Source organism: Rissa tridactyla, chromosome 1 (assembly GCF_028500815.1).
Source record: "Rissa tridactyla isolate bRisTri1 chromosome 1, bRisTri1.patW.cur.20221130, whole genome shotgun sequence".
Classification (NCBI taxonomy): Eukaryota; Metazoa; Chordata; class Aves; order Charadriiformes; family Laridae; genus Rissa; species Rissa tridactyla.
In genome coordinates this window covers 119,006,473-119,024,378 of record NC_071466.1, presented here as the reverse complement: position 1 = coordinate 119,024,378, position 17,906 = coordinate 119,006,473, and the positions used below count along the sequence as shown (strand labels likewise).

At 39.0% G+C, this 17,906-nt stretch overlaps 1 protein-coding gene across 3 annotated transcripts in view; it reads left to right on the top strand.

The window, feature by feature from the left end:
- The window catches only part of EPHA6 (EPH receptor A6), a 510,145-nt gene that overhangs the window by 449,409 nt on the left and 42,830 nt on the right, over positions 1-17,906 (top strand). For all 3 annotated transcript variants that reach the window (XM_054204504.1, XM_054204526.1, XM_054204514.1), the window contains one exon: positions 4,541-4,750. In XM_054204504.1, the coding sequence (XP_054060479.1) occupies positions 4,541-4,750 (210 nt within the window). The remainder of the gene's footprint in view (positions 1-4,540; positions 4,751-17,906) is intronic.

Here is a 17,906-nt window from a genome sequence, read left to right as displayed (position 1 = left end):
TACCATTTACTTTGCATGGTGGAATAGTAACAATACATAGCAAAACTACATCTTTCATATAGTGACCAGTAGGAAATATCACTGGTGAATACAATCTAAGTTAGACCTAGACACACCATTTTCAATGCTATTCTCCATCTAAAGTAAAATCTAAATCATCTGGAGTAAAATATTGAGACCTGTAGCAAATCCTGTGCACTCCTCAGAATACAAGGGCATAAAAGTGCTCTGACTTATAGGGCAAATAAGGAAGTGGACAAAGAAGTTTTCTGGACGAAAGTCCAGAAACAATACAGTAAAATTCAATGACCATGCCTCCAAAAGGTTACTCAGTAGTAAAATGGAAAAAATCTTATGAAGAAGAAAAATTCCATGGGCTTGTAGAAAAGCACTGAACTAGTGCACGCTGGAGCTGGGAACTAGAGGGTGAAAAGCAATGGGAGAAACTTAGGATCTATCATCCTTCCTCCCCTACAGTAACTGACCTTCTTCACGATCCCATTATACATCACTGCTATTGAAAGGTCTGTAACAGGAAAAGAATATTTTGTGTACATAAGGTTTTCAAAAGCAAACTGTAGCTGAATGAAAAAACAACATTTTTTCAGGGCATTTGCAGGGCTGCATAAATGCAATAGCAACTACTCAGATATTGCATCTATACTCAGCTGATGAGAAAAATTTATTTAGCAAAGCCATTAAAGCCTGATTAAAATTTGATGGGATGATAGGATAAATGTGGGAAGTCCACTGAGGTCTGAATTGCTGCCAGAATTGATTAACGCCCTTAACACTGCAGTGGGAATCCTATCAAAAGCATATTCCAAATCTCAGCTATGGGAATCTGAATAAAGCCCTGGATAACAACCACCATATCATTCAGATGAGTGGTTTATGTCCCTATATGACAAGCGAATGAAAGGAGATAACGGAAAGTTGCCAAAGGATTGCTTTGACTCACAGATGTATGTGGGGATTTACAAATCCTGGAAATAGGAGTACAGATTCATACCTGGTATAATTTCATCAACTTAGTTGAATTCTCCAAGGGTTAAATATGGCCCATAGTCTCTGTCCTGATCAGCTTAAATCAGCCAAATATTTTGATATATAGGAAGATAACAGTTTGTAAGGGAATACAGCTGGCATGGAAACTGATGCAGAAGTGATTACAGAAAGACTTGAGAGAGAGGAGACTCTTTTGCTGACAGGAAAAATGTAGTTGTTCCAACTGCAAGGCTGGCAACGAAACAATACAAAACGAAGCATGAGAAGGGACAGAGGAAAACAGATGCAGAAAAGTGTTCAGAGAAATATACCGAGGGAGGAGGAGGACAGAATAAAATGGCAACTGGTATGTTAGCAAGTCTGTCATTTCTGTAAAGGTAGAGATAAGAAGCTTGAGCTTTTTGTGTCAAGGCAGAAGCCCAAAGAAATTTGAAAGAAGGAGGGAGAGAATGGCAAAAGCATGAGATTGTTTTTAACTCAGGCATTTCTGCTATACTGGTAAGGCAAATACTGAGATTCAGAAAGAGCAGAAAAAGGTTATGTTTTATGAAAAATCAGTCAAGCATGGTCTAGATTTGAAAGAGCACAAATTAAAAAAGGCAGGAAGGAATGAATGCTTGCGATCCAAGGGGACAAAAGGTTAAGGGAGGTGTTGCAGATGACTCTGCGGTTTGTTGAGAGAATGGAGCTGTTAACGATGATAAGGAGGAGGTAAAAATCTAGAGGTTTAGGGGGTCGGGTTTGTTTAGAGCTTTGCTGCGGGGCTGACAGGGTCTTGGTTGGTTATTTTGCAAAAGTCATAGGTGCTTTGTTACAAATCCTAATTCTACAGTTAGCTAAAAAAAGTTATCCATACAGGGCAAGTGTGAAGAGCATTAACTGTTTGCAACCAGCTTAATAAATTAAGAGTCAATTGAACATTTAGAATTACTAAATAAAAAGCAAAACCCCAATCCTGTGTGGCTTCATTACATAAAATGTTGGATAGAGTTCATGTCTTTACTTTATTGGAAGAGGCTTAAAGAATTTAAGAATGTTCGCTTTTGACTCTTTGCTTAATTGCTAGATTGAAAGATTTTCTTTAAAATAGCTTTCACTAGCATGTTTTTGACTCTGAGAAGTTCCCCTTATTCATGCGCTAGGGGCCTGTGATAGGGAACGTCATAGGCCCATAACAGGGGATGGCCTTTGGCAAAATGTGTGGTTATCACACTTGTGTCTTTACCCCCAGCTGAGTGTCATCTGTAGAACTAACTGCTTACAGGTGGCTTTGATGGAGACAACAAAGGAGGGGGGTTGCTTATAGGTGTGACATGATTGCTTAGAGACATCTGCCTCTACGTTTGCATGGGCTCTAGAGCACTGATACAAGAGGAACAGTGAGGGGAAAACTTGCTATAAATCAGTCATAAATAGCTGGTTTTGAAGAAGTGTAATTGAATGTGCTTTGTTTGGAGGAGTCCGTAAAATGGCTGTGGCATTTGGCTGCTGATGGAAGCATGGCTCCTTAAATACAGGTGCTGCTGGAAAGCATGATGAGCTTGTGAGGTCCTCTAGTTGATAAGGTGTGTTAGTACCTGAATTCTTGCTTTCTGATATGTTGGCTTAGAATAGCTGCTTGGAAACCTAACTATGTAGGAACCCTGTTTATCTTCCTTTTACCATTTTCTTTCTGGTTTTTGTCTTGTTGTGTTATAACCTGATATAGCAGTACTGGTCTCTAACTGGTGAATGCGTCCTGTAGTGCAGGTTTCCATACACTGCTGCACTTGAGCTTTTCTTCCGATTGATTTGATGAAAGGAATTGAAAGAGTTTCAAGACACTCTGCGAGTTCTGCAGATTGCAGAATCCATCTTGTCTCTACCTTTTCTGTTTGTTAAGTTTGCCTGTCTTTCTGTCTGTACCCAATAGCCTTTAATTGAATAATAGGGACTTTAGGAACTTGTTTCTGTTACTTCTTTATATGCAAACAACTCTTTCAATTTAGCAGCCTGTTATGCACACTAAATGACTTAACGCTTAAAAGTGTATAACTTCTTGATCTAAGTAGATATATATTAGAGGCAGGTCTTATTCTAGTATTGCTTCACCTTAAAAATAGGTTAATAACATGAGAAGCGAGTAATAACACACTTCTCCACGTCTGGGGTTTTGTGGTTGGTTTGTTTGTGGGGGTTTTGGTAATCTTAATTACTAATTCCCTATTTCTTTAAATGTTTATGTCCTGCTTAGCTAGAATATAGGCCCCAAATAATTTAATTGTGATGGAAATGCTGAAATACTTTGCTGATTGGGGATAAAGTTAAGCATATCTGTCCAGTTCAGCCTGCTGCTTTGCTGAATCTAAGGAATTTACTGAACTTATTGTAAAGTTTCCCCCCTAGAAAAATCGTCTTGTTAAAACGTATGATCTAAGCAGCAGAAATGTCCTGAATGCTGATCAGAACACTGCTATTAGTCTGTAGCCCAGTGCTAAAGGTGTTGAAAGAGAAAATGGAAAGTTAACTTGCTTGCAGGGAAGAGCTGTTTGGTTTTGTTTGGCTGTTCCTGCTAACATAAAAGCCTGGCTCCCTGAATAATCCATGAGAAGCTAAATGTCTGCCAGCTGAGGTCGCAAAAATACTGCTGTAGGCGGTAGATAGGGCAGACCTAAACCAGGCAAAGAGCCCATAATCAGATTTCTGTGCAGGTATTCTCTTGGTCCCCGCTGCCACATAACGCAGGAACTCCCTGACGTAGGAGGTACAGAAGCATTAACTCTGCAGATGGGGAAACTGAGGCCCACCAAGACTCACCAGATGCATAAGCATGGTTAACAACGTAACTCTTACGTGTTCAACTCCAACAGATTTCAACAGGAGTTAAGCAGTTTAATGCATTCATGGGTCTGAGTTTAATGGGCTTAGTCAGCCAGGAAGACTTTGGAAAAGCTACATGACCTCTGAATTTCAGACCGAATCTCGTTTTTAATCTAGCGTTCAGCAATTATATGGTGTTAGGTGCAGAACACACAGGATGTAAAGTCCCAAACTCCTTCCAGGTTGGTTGGTTTGTTTAGTTCTTTCTAAACAAACAAACCAACCTCTTCAAAAAAGCAAAAAGTGAGGTAACAGCAGTACCTCATGCAGACAATGAAGGCTGAGGCAATAAAAAGAGGGGGTTTTGTTTCCTGAGGTCATGGAGAAAGAGATGAAGAGAGGATTTTAATATGTGCTGTCATTCTTGTGTTAAAAAATAGGGTTTTGAGGAAGTGCTCTTAATAACTGAGGATAAAAGACATTAAATGCTGTCAGTAGGAAAATTGTGGGGTGTGTGAAAATGTGGAAGAAAAGGGGAATAAACTGCACAATGAGAGATGGGATAGCTTGCACTGCTGACCAAGTTAAATACTTGAAAAAAAAACAAGCTTGCAGAGGGCAGATTGGCTGGATGGGTTACAAATGTATTTTTAAAATGAGCTGTAGTTAATATCACTCGTATGAAATTAATGAAAAGTAGCTGTGTTTTTTGACCTTGCATCTTTACTTGCAGAAGCACGATGGCCACTTCACGGTCATCCAGCTGGTTGGCATGCTGCGGGGGATTGCGTCTGGCATGAAGTACCTCTCGGACATGGGCTATGTACACCGTGATCTGGCAGCCCGTAATATCTTGGTCAACAGTAACCTCATGTGTAAAGTCTCCGATTTTGGTTTGTCACGAGTGTTAGAGGACGATCCTGAAGCTGCTTACACAACAAGCGTGAGTGTTATCTAATTTGAACAGTTGATTGCCCTGTGCCTCTCTTATTCCAGTTTCAGATTTGTTTGTGGAATAGTAGTTTGAATTGGCTTTGTTCCATATTCAGTCCATGTGGTTTAATAGCCCTGCCAATGTGTAAGGGAAGCTGCTTTGATTTATGGCTGTGTAAGGGATGTATATTAAACTTCTTTTTTTTTTTTTTTTTTTTTTTCAGCACATGGGCAGGTATATGGGGGAGACCTTTTCCATTCTTGTTTGTTTTCTGTTTTGTTTCTCCTCCCCCGCCCCCTTCCCACCTCGTTTCCCCTTCTACTAACTTGTGTTCATTTACAAAGATATGCTTTTAAAAAGGGGGGTAGTGAATCTCACCAATTCCACTGTTAGAAGCATGGTGTCAAGCCTTGCCTTCATAAATTCAAATTTTCATTTTATTTTACTTTAGCTTACCTTCTAGCAGGATACGTAGGACCTTTCTCTCAAGGTTTAACCCTCATTAATACTTAAATTCCTTGTGTGATGCAAATAAATTGATATAGTGGAAAATGGGGCTTGGGTGAGGGTTGCTTGGTTTGGTTTGTGGTATTGTGGGGGTGGGTCCTACTGAAGTGAAAAGTTCTTGAACATGGAGAAGCTTGTTCAAATTTGACTTAGAAGAAAAAAGTAAATTGCACCTGCAGTATGAAGACGGTACGGAAAGGAGTGTGTTGGTGCTAATGAAATTAGAAGTTCAGATACAGCATTTTTTTCAACACACCAAAATGTTCAATTACATTCCTGTTACAATTATTACCACAACGTTAAGAATCTTAGCTAATTATAAGCTGATTTCAAGTAACTTTCATATCTATCACTGAAACTAAAATTATTTCAGTCAGAGTGCATTCTCATTAGTACTCTCACAAAATGCACAGAATTTGCATGTTCCCACAATAGGGCATAGTGACAGATGTCTAATACAGATAATAAATTAGCATTAAATAATCTATTTTGACCTATTTCGACCTTTTTTCTATTTCACTTGAAAAAGTGATGCATGGTCAAAATAAGGAACTCATCCAATTCGACTGTATTGTAGTAAGTACTCTGGTGTATCTACTGACTTCAATATAGCTACTGTAATGGGGTTACAGGTCTTTTATATACATTTTATATATATATTTAGTTTAAGCCTAAAATAGGGATGTTCTGATAAATTCACCGTAAATTCCACTTCTTACACAGAACTGCAAGCTGACTAGAGCAAAACAAGTCACTTCGCAAGGTTTTCTATCAGTATTAATATGCAAGCTGGGGAGGGGTGGGGGGGTGAATAATAGTGTTTTTTCCTTTGTAGGGGAGATTTCCCTCACTTAATTCTCAAAACCTCTTTTGCTTCACACTGCTTCTTAGTATGAGGCTTGAAAGGAAAAATAAACATTACTGCAGCTTAACAAGTTATTGCATGTTGGCTGAGCCTTGCTAATTGTCCATGTGAGGGTGCTCAGCTGGCAGCAAATGCCCCCAGTGACAGGCAAGTTAAGTTACATTGCTCAGCGCTGATCATGGGCTAATCAGCTCAGCTGGTGGAAGGCACTGGAAATTGCTAAGCGGTCTCTCCCAGTTAGGCTCAGGAAAAAACACCAAATGATAATTTCAGGCTTTCAGCTATTTTTCATTCTGTAAACTTCTATTGGATGCCAATGCTGAACAATTAGGTTTTCAGAGTAGTTAGTGCCTGGCTTTTTCATCATAGCTAGACCTGCTTTTAATCAGTAAATGGTATGTTAAAAGAAAAAATAAAAAGGTTATTTCATGGCAACGTATCTGTGTTGAGGGACTTCCTTGAAACATTGGACAGGTTTGATGAATGCTCACTATTATCCTATCGGTTCACCTAGCCAGCTAACATGAGAGTCTGTGAGGCAGCTGTTGTGGGTGGAATACCTCAGAGCCATTGCTTCAGTCCTCCAAGGTTACAACCACATGCTCTACTAGAAAATCATGATGAGCAGGTGTCTATAGCATGTCCATCAGGATACCGCTCATAAGGAGGGGACATTACAGAAGCTGATGGCCAGTGGCAGGACCCTGTGGCAGCCGGACATTTAAGGTGAATCTGTTTCAGCAGATTCAGCAACTCCCCAAAGAAGATCAAAAAGCTTTGAAACTCAGGTGGGAAAATGTGGTGTGTCATTATAATATGACCTAGAACCTTTGTAAATAGGAAGAAGAGTCAGGCATAATAGAAATGAAAAGCATTTTAAATCGCTCATTCCTTCAACCCTAGCCCCATCTGTTCTTGCAAGTAGGTCTTCACATCCGGACTTTCAGTCACTGTGGGTTAGTCTGCCCAATTCTATTCTGTCACCTCTGGTTCTTGGGAAATGTCTTTCCCTCATCCCTGAGGGCCAAACAACTGCTCCAGTCCCGTTCCGTTATCACAGTTATTCTGTTTGATCTGGTGATAGACACATTTTCTGTGGGATGCATTTGCCTTCCATATACTCCATCCTCTGAGTCTTGCTCCCCTTGAGCAGGTTCAGTAGGTGTTCTCTGTAGGCAGTCCAATAGCCTTGTTGCTTTTTTTAAAGGAACGCAGCACAATTATGGCCAAAGGTGGGGGGGAAGAAAGAAATTTTTGTTACAGTGGCCGTGGAGGACTCAGTGAAGACTTTCACACTTTAAGCACTCTTGCAGACTGCAGCAAAAGAATAGAACCCCATACTGGATTTCGTGTCTTCTTGCAGCTTGTACTGACCATCATTACGTCATTGACCTCTCTCCTCATCAAGAACATCTTCCCAACAGCAGGCTGTGTGTATTACTAGAGGTTTTTATAGCATCTATTTAGTTCCATACTGTGCTTTTGCCATAGGAAGGTTAAACCCTTTCACAAAGGTTCTGGTGCTTTTAGAATTTGTGTTTCCTCTCCACAGGGATTTTGCTTGATAACAGCCCAGTACCTGTAGCTATAAGAAATCTATAGAGCGGGTCTGCAAATAAATAGTATTATTTTTAGGCTCACATCTCTTAGTACACCACTGTCTGTCAGTGCTGATTATTTTTTATTCCCCTTTCTGTCTTAGTCCTGGTGTCAGAAATAGAATGATACAATCAGATGTTTTCTTTGGAAACAAGAGCTACAAGACAACCTAAGCCAGTCAGAAGCCAAAAAATGGATTTTTTATATCCACACATCTGTGATGCTGTGGTCAATATTGTGTAAATGTATTCCCAGATGTAAAAATTGTAAATTGATGCAGAAGGCATATCAAATTTTATAAAGCTGTCATGTTCTGTGGCAAAAAAGGCTGCATCCTCAGAAAAACAGGCTGAAAGGCCCTCTTACCTTGTGAAGTTACCACATCTGAGCAGGCACAGCCTTCAGTCAGATGATCGGTATCTCTTGCTCTGTCTTCCTGTTGTCATCCAATATATGTAAATCCTCTTTACTTGCCGGTTTAGAATGGATGTTATATTCTTTCTCTTGGCACATTCTCCCACAAGCAGGGCAGAACTCAGGAACTGGAGTCTCGGAGAAGCCATAAAACTGATGGGGAAAGTCTGGAAGGGAAGCCATGTAGGAAATGGCTACATTCTGTGTTCACACCGAAACACAGTTTCGGAGACTATGTTCAACTAAGTAGTGATGGGAAAACTGACAAATGCTCCAAATAACACAGGTAAAGGTCACTATGCTTCCCAAGAATTTTGGACTGATGCTACTGGTCGGAGAGTTGTTGAAGGCTTTAAACAGTACAGTAAAAGACTGAAATCTCAGAAAATAGCTTTCTGACTTCTGTGAAGGCTTTGAGAGTGTTTGTTTTTTTTTTTTCCTCCCCCTGCCTATTGAGACAAAGAACCTAAATATGGTTTTGATAAGAAGGTTGGTAGGAAATAAGAGATTGGCCTCTGCTAGCAGGAATCGCAAAACTCTACAGTAAAACATAATTTTAGAATAGGAAGGAGGAATTAAAGAGGTAGGAACATCTTACTGCCAATCTTTGCATTTCAGACTCATCAGGAAAATATAAGGTAAATTATGGGATAACTGAGAAGTAGGGGGTTTTTCCATGGAGACAAAATTTTCATTTTTAGTAGTGGTTTCCATGGCAACAGTCACTCATAAAAAGACATTTCTAGTATATAAACAAGCATTTCTGTCAATACAGAGGACATCTAGGCTCTTGCATCCCTGCTTTTAGATAGACTGTGTTATGTGATGTAGATTCATTTAGTTTAAAACATAGTCAGGATTCACGCGTATTTCAAAAAGAACCACATGCTTCCAAAAACAATCTGTTTACATTTAGCAAAGTGTGTACATACATATAATCAGAACAGGATCTGTGCCGCTACGGTGAAAAGGACTAAACGTGTATTTCTGTTAAAGGTGACACCTTAATATTCTGTGTTAAATCTGATTTTTTTTTAGTGAGACAAAAAGCTGCTACAAACTGCATTATATGATACATATTATTCTATATTTCTTTCTTTTATGAGATGTATTTCTGAATTCAGACTTAATATATAGAATATTTTCTTATTTCCACGATAATAGCTAGAGAGTTGATTTATTGCATTGCATTTCCTGAATCATGTGATGAACTTTATGGGTCTGACTCTTCTCAAGCCAACTGGATAAAATACCCCATCCAGGGAGATTTCAGGCTTATTAGATTCATTAGAGAAGCAAAGCAGATTGATGCTGGTAATCTATATAAATACTGAAAAGTAGCAAAACTTTGGGGGGATCAGGATGAAGACTTTGTTTTGTTTTTTTTTTACTTTGTTACATAATTTCCATATGTCAAGACATTTTCCGTTTTCTCTTACTTGTACACAAATAATGGGTTTGGAGGGAGAATTAATTTGCTAAAAAGTAAAACAAGATGCCAATGATTTTCTAGTTAATTTGGGATGTCAACCAATAGTTTCTCAACAGCCAGAGTGCTATGACAGGCTTATCGCCTAGACATTTACTTTAAGACTCAAATTAATAATAGACAATGGAGTAAATTTGATTATTGGCAACCATTCAGAAAAAGAAAGAGAAAAAGAGGCTGTGTACTGTAAAGCTTTGTATTAACCTGTTTTCTTGAAAACTAATTGGTGACATAAGAGTGAGCACAGTTGTTGTCAACTAATTAAGTTTGCATGTGACAGGACAAGAGCACACTTTGTTGTCACCAAACTGAGAGAAACATAATGATAGGCAGGATGCATCGTGACTCCGGTTCTTTGTCTGAAACCAGTCATGTAATTTGGAATCCCACCAAGCCTTTCCTTTATCTGAAGGGCTTTTTTTTTTTTTTTTTACATTTGATAGTGCTAGAAACTGGCTGAAAAATGAGTGGGCTAATGTGGTCTGCAACAGGTTAGTGCCCTGTGAGAAGAATAATATTTGTTCTTCTTGAGCTTTGCAACTTCATCTTGCCAGGCTGAAGCCTGCCATGGGTAACTTGCCTGAATGCTCTGTTGAAAGCCTAGTTGAAACTGCGTGGCCTGGGCCTGTTTGTCAACCCCACCTTTCTCCATCTTTCCATAGCCGATGAAGCTCTTTGCGGTAGCCTTGCTGTCCTCACCTCATCTGTCCTCCTCAGTATCTAAAAGAAGGGCATGGGCATTTACAAGTCATCTAAGCCTTCCTTGCAGCTTGTAAGGCAGTCCTACAGTCTGACACCTCCAAATGGAAAATCAGCCTTCTCTAATGACTCTTAGTGAGATGAGTAGGACAGACCATTCTTCACTTTGTGGTACTCACCTCACACCACCCCATGGTCTTCCTATTCAGTCTGAAAATCCCTTTCTTGTCTCTTTCCCATCACATCCACTCTATAGGCAAGCATCAGATGCAGGACGTTTGCTTGGACAGTATTTTGTAAGGTGACAGATTAGCTGGAAGTGAGGAGATAGGAAAAAGACAGTTATTTCCATTACCTCTTAACTAAACGGTAAGAGTAAATATTTAGTCCTTGTGGTCACAGATGAAATGTGTGCCATTCATGACCTGACCCCACCTTTTTGAGGCAAGTGCTGATATTTGCAGAAATCTTTTAACTGAAGTTTGTATCCTTCCAGGGCTGCTACGTGAGATTATAATATTGTTTGCCAAGTTAGAGATTCAGAACTCAATGGGATCCTGAAGAGGTTGTCTTTTGATAAGACAGTCAGTATCATCTTGCCTCATCAGGCATTATTATATATTTCATTATATATATATTTATTAATTATTATTATATGATCATTTTTGTGCTCCTGTGCAGGAATCCAGCTCCTAGCTGCTGTCTCCAGACACTGCATGTCCTTGTTATTAGCTGGGCATCAGCCTCCTGAATGCAATGGGTTGCTTTTAACTGCAATATAACAGTAGGAATTACTCTAGTGGGACTCTGGTACTAATATATAAAGTAAATATTTTCAAGTAGTTAATGTCTCAGCGCATAGGCAAGAAGTCAAGAAGCAAGTTAATAAGAGCTATGCTAATTGTGCTCAGCCTGCACCAGTGTATGGGAGTTGCAATAACTAGTTTTAAAGTGTGTGATGGGATTTGTGTCAAGTGGTGGTATGAGGAATCACCTTCACACAAGTTGCCAGCTTAGCTGGATCCATTCCCTGCTCTCAGATGATGCATGGGGTTGGAGGCCCTGCATGTGCTCCCTTCACGCCTCTGTCTTCTGTTGTGTTGGTTTGGACAAAGATAAAAATGTGCTCAGGTTATGCTCAAGGACAAATAGCCAACAGGTAAAGGAGTAGCCAAAGGAAGGAGTATTTCAAGAAAAAGACTTGTTGCCTTTTGGGCTCTAGCAATATGAGGTGTGATGACTTTTAATAAGTAGTTGTTGTTTAAAAGGAACAGAAAGTCCTGAACTTACTCATTCAGTGTACAACAGGGTGCTTGCTATTTACTTGGTTTATTTACAGTAGGCCTTGAAGAGGAAGGTATGTGTCTTTGACAAAATTTAAGTATTTTGAGCTGGCAATGCGTGCTTGCAGCACAAAAAGCCAACTGCATCCTGGGCTGCATCAAAAGAAGTATGGCCAGCAGGTCAAGCGAGGTGATTCTACTCTGGTGAGACCCCACCTTGAGTACTGAATCCACCTCTGGAGTCCTCAGCACAAGAAGGACATGGACCTGTTGGAGGGAGTCCAGCAGAGGGTCACAAAGATGATCAGAGAGGGGTGGAGCACCTCTCCTACGAGGACAGGCTGAGAGAGTTGGGGTGGTTCAGTCTGGAGAAGAGAAGGCTCCGAGGAGACCTTATAGCAGCCTTCCAGTACCTAAAGGGGGCGTACAGGAAGGATGGGGAGGAACTCTTTATCAGGGAGTGTAATGATAGGACGAGGGGTAACAGTTTCAAACTGAAGAGTAACGGTTTCAAACTGAAGGGGGGTAAATTTTGATTGGATATTAGGAAGAAATTCTTTACTGTGAGGGTGGTGAGGCACTGGAACAGGTTGCCCAGGGAGGTTGTGGATGCCCCATCCCTGGCAGTGTTCAAGGCCAGGTTGGATGGGGCTTTGAGCAACCTGGTCTAGTGGGAGGTGTCCCTGCCCAGGGCAGGGGGTGGGACTGGGTGCTCTTTAAGGTCCCTTCTAACCTGAACCATTCTATGATTCTATTTTAATACATCCACTCTCTTAGATTCTCCGTTCAGCTTTTATTTGGTGATCCCAAGTTCATATAAGATGTTTTCTGGTTTATTTAACATGCCTGAAAGTTAGTAATAGAAATGTTAAGAGGATATAACACAGACCACAACAAAAGCAGACCCTTAGGAGGTGAGTCCAAGGACAAGAATGAGACATAAATATAAAATTTGTCTAAGTTTCTGCTTCTATGCTAATCTTCCACACTGTAACAGTTGTAATTTGAGTGCTGGGAATGTATGGAAAAAAAAGCATGAAAATTTGCATTTAGATGTACAGAGAATCAAAAGGAGCTTAATTCAGAGAAACTTCTAGATTAAATGGTTGAATTAAGTTGTAAAACTTAGTATAATAGTACGCTCATCCCTGCTTTCCTTCCCCACCACAGCACCCCAAGTAGGAACTCCAAATACACATTTGGCAGAGAAACACAGTTGGAAATTTTGCATTTCACTTTTTCATGCTCAAAAACATTATGTTGGTTAGCTCAACACAAGTAAGCCCTAACATCTCCGCTGTAAAAAGGGTGGTATTTTGCACTTCATTCCTAGTGTCACTTTCAAAGCATCATCCATCATAATTTAATTTCCAAAGAAATGAAGAGATTGTACTGTAATCAATCTAAAAATTGCTGCCTTTAGAGATTTGCAAGCTCTATTAGCTTTGATTTCAACTTTTTGTCTCTCTGACTTCTCCCAATTTCATATTAGCAAATTTGAGTATTAAACTCCACAGGTATGTTCTTTGCTGTTTCTCAGATGCGTTCTCTGGTCATCTGTAAGTCAGTTTATGAAAAACTGGAGGCGTGCATTTACAAATGACTCAGGGGGTAGAATTGAGAATGAACTACTTATAGACCTAAAGTGTCAGTGCTGTTGAAGATTTTTGCATCTAGGAGATAAATGATGTTTAATACTGATAGTGATTGCATTGATTATTTTTTGGCAGAATATTGTCTGGGAACAGTAAAGCATGTTTTAGTGCAGCGGTTATCAGCCTTTCTCAAGGCATGGATTTCTGAAAGTTATCCAGTGGAGATGCAAACTTTGTTAGAAATTTCCCATTTGTGGGTTTTTGCACAGCGCATTGCACTTTATCTTTCACAGATCTCTTTAAAATATTCCACAGACTCTCAGGGGTCGATATACCCCAGGCTGAAAACCCACTCCACTGTTGGAGTATCTTCTATTGATTGACGGCATACATATTTTTATTGAGCTCATGGTAGCTGCTGTAGCAAGGAAAGACATAGGGATTAAGGTTATGAGAGGTATCTCAACACTCAGAAAAGATCTGTTTAGCTCTGACTGTGGATACCATTTAAAACCAGCCGCTATTCCGGAGAACTAACAGGTAAATGTACCTGTCTACTGCAGAGATGTCAAAAGCAATGCAGGAAACTTGCACCAGTGAGTCTTTTATGTAGAGTAAAAATCTGGCTCAAATGATCACTGTAAATACACTATGTTGAATAATGAATGGCCTAGGTCAGAAATGTACACTCCTGTTTTGTGAAGTACAAAAATAAAGGTATGTTCAATTAAGTCAAATGATGGCAAATAGTTTTATCACACAGTGTGTAATTAACTGGAGCAGATTGCTATGGGAAAACCATTTGGGCCAAGATTTCAGCAAGTTGGGGGCTTTTTGTTTGGTTGGTTGTCATTGGGGTGGTTTTATTATGTGTGGTTTCTGTTGGGTTGGGTTTTTTAAAGGGGTGTGTGTGAATATTCTTAAGAAGAAATAATCTCCAGTTACTACAGTCAATAACAATTTCAAAGAGAGATGAAACCTCGTATTTCAGCCTAGGGAAGGCAGGAAGGAGGACAGGAAGAAATAAAATGTGAGAGAGAAGTAGCAGAGTGTGGATTACTTTCAAGCTTTCACACCTTCCGCAGAAGCACCTGATAAGGCTATTGCCACAGGTTATGGGATTAGAGTACCTTGGGTTTGATTCACTATGGTAATTCTTGCTTCAAACAGTAAGAGTAACTCTAACCACTAAAACAAACTGTCTGTGGATGTGCAGGATGTCTGTTTGTCAAAGTTCTTGAATGAGGACTGCTTTTCTAACAGACCGACATGCTCTGCCTTGTACAGAAAGGGCTGTGCAGGATTCGCACAGTGAAATTCTGTGCCACGTGCTGCATAAAGGTAAAATAAATCATCCTGGCCTCAAGATCATTCAGCAAGTCATTCCTTTTAAGTAGTTTAATTCTGCAAAATGCATTTTTTTTTTTTTTTTTTTTTTTTAGTGGAAGCCATAGCAAAATGTGACTGTGGGACTTGCAATCCAAATGGAAACAGTTTTGTAGTGGAGTACAATCCAACAAATAGACTCTACAATGCTGTACAGCAGTCAAAACAGGCAGACCAGGGCAAGCATATCAATCTGCAGAAGTTTAAAACATTTTATGTGGCACTACTGAAACTTAATATAGAATATCAAATGTAATTAAAATCACTGTGATGGGGAAAACATTACAGAGCTCAAGAAGGGTATGAGAATGTAAGGAGGCAGAAACTATCATGTCATATTTTAGCAGTGCAAACAGTAACAAAAATCGGCTAAGGTAACTTTTGTAGATAAAATGACTGGTGCAAAACTTTGTTTAAAAAAAACCAAAACAAAACTAAGAAAAAGACACTGGAGTGGATCTTAATGATCAGTTTAAATAACAGCTCATACAACAGAAGATCATGGAATGGTACTGAGGAGAAAACTAGCCTACAAAAATGCATCTGCAACTTTGCTATAGTTTGGCTATGACCAAAAGCAAGCAATAATAGAGCAAACGAAAAACACCAAGCCAAGAGCTTTTCAGAGCCAACACAGGAAAGATAGATAGGTTCTTTAGCTAGATCTCGAATGTTAGCATGCTGATCTGGAAATGTATTTTAATTGAATTAATTTGTTTTGTTACCTGACTTTAGAGTGCAGTGATTTGATTCACCTTTTCAAATACAATTGATCCCTTGTTTACATTCAAAAGCAAAAAAGGGTATTTTTCATTGTTGACACTTTTCTGTAGTGTTGAGTTTCTGTTTTGCTTTGTAGTTGTCTCACACTGTTGGGGGAATACTATCTGGCTTTACTTTTAGTTCAGATATGAATAAACACTAAATAAAATATGCATCATCAAAGGCTTGGTGAGGGTTTGTGGGACCATTGTTTTTTATTTCATTCTTTGTTGTTAAGTTTAAGACAGACTTCTATAAAACAATCGATATAACTTTGTCTCCTGTTTAAAAAAAAAAAAAAAATTTCTTTCGAATTTGTAGTTCAATTACATAATATACAATTGTCTCCTCTTTGGGAAATGCAAGTTTCATTACCAGGAGATGCTAATTTGTTTGATGGGTTTAAGTGTACTTGTTTGTTGGAGCGTACGTGGCCAGCCAAAGACATGAAGCAGTTACACAGCATCCTACCTGTGCAAGGGGAAGGGACTCTTTTAGCAGACCCGTTTTGCTGTTAAACTTCCTTCTGCATAGCTCATCGCAGCATCACTGAGTCCCTGCTGGTAGGGAACGCAAAAGTAGTACAACTATAGAGAGAGATTGCCATTTAGAAAGGAAACAAGGATAAGCTGGGGGGCTCCTGGAGCTGCCATCCTTCAAAAGATGTCTGTTTGTGCCCATACTGCTGTTTTCGGGGTATTTAATATCCTGCTGATTGTATCTCTTATCTCTAAAAAAAGTTGTCATTAAATGTCCGCATAAAGCTGCGAAGTGGGGGGTTTTGGTTTTTTGTTTTGTTTTTGTTTTTAAAACAACAAATTCTCCAGACAACTTGCCTGTTGAAATGTAACAAATATCCTCTTTATTTTCAGAACAATAATTGCCATTGCTTCTGGCGACCTAATGATCTGATTAGTACTTTGGGGAAGGCAGAGACAGCGTCAGTTTCCTTGCAAGGCTTAAATAATACCTTCCATTGCTTAAGAAGAAAATTATAAAAATGTTTTACTTCTGCTATATCCTAGAATGAAGAATTATTTGTCAAGCATGTTCAAAATTTACTGGTATTGAACCTGTACAAACAGCCAATGCTGCTTTTCTGAGCACATCTTAAATAGCTATGCAAGGACAGAGAAGGGGAAAAAAGCCAATGCACTTGCAGATCGTTTTTTAAGTAATAGTTAAATGAAGACTATGAATCTCAGAAAGCTACAAGTGATGTTTTCAGAAAGACTACAAATTGGCTAAGGCACCAAAGTTATTGACCTATCAGCTGGATGTGAGAACCTTGGAAAATTCTGTCTGTACACACCACTCTCCTTGGAAACCAAGTCCAATAAAGTTAAGCAGTATACTAATGTGTATATATATATGCACTACATACTAAAGCAGTCATAGCATTTTATTGTTAATTCCCATAATGCTGATTGATAGATTTTTCTTTTAAAGCTCTCAATTAATCTAATTTCAAACACAGCTGGTTTTAGCTGCGTATGGGCTTGATTGCATGCATTCATAATTCTTTAATTTTTAATCAGAACTGCAGTTTTCAAACTATAATTGAAGAAGCTATTGTAAACATGCAGAACGTAGTTATACATTTTTAGCAATACCTTCGTTCACTTAGAAGGATGCTATCCACACTTAGCCTTAAAAATGTAGGCATACATAAAATCAAAGTTATTGCTTTGTTGCTAATTATGTGAATGAATATAATACTAACTACCTCTTTTGTTAGGCTATTGCTAATAATGGACAACAGCTTACTTAATTATTTAATTAAACTGAATTAATTAATCACTTCAATTGTCCAATCGACCAAGGTGCAGTGTATCATAAAATATCTTTACCGTGTTAAATACATTGGAACGTACCTGCAGTATGCCTGATATACTCTTTAATGAGTTTAAAGTCAGTCCATTAAGGTCAGAGCTGTTGCTTTCAGTAGCATGTCACCTGACAGTAATTACTGTAGGTTACAGTATTCTGATATATAGAATCAGCAGAACAACCTCCTGAAAGCTTTGAAAAAGCATGTAGCTTAGTCATATGTGTGTTGCTTTTTTGCTCATTCCAAATTATTGGTACCTTTCGAAGACAGGTTAAGAAACTAAATTTGTTTACTGTGTGGCATTGGAGTCAGAAAGGGTAAGCGATTCATTGGGAAAAGAAAGCCATGCAGCTCCAGTGATCCAAACAGCTCAGCTCCAACTCCTGGTATTTAGCTGTTGTTGGGTGGAAGGAAGCAAGATCTGGATGATTTTTTGTTTTCACTTGTTGCACCACTCTCCACAGGAATTTATGATCCACATTAAATACTGACATAAAAAGTAACTTCTCGGCATATAGCTGTATAAAACTTCAGGGTTGAAAATTTGAAGCTGGTTGAAAACTTGAAGCAGTTGGCTTCACCAGGTTTTTGTAAAGCTTCATAATTAAATTTTGACATATTCCACAGTAGGATGTAATTCCTTTGTGTTATGTCTGTGAGTATAGTCAAATGAATTCCTGACTCTAGTCCCATATAAGAGCAATTTAAAATAAAAAAAAAAAACAACCCACCTGT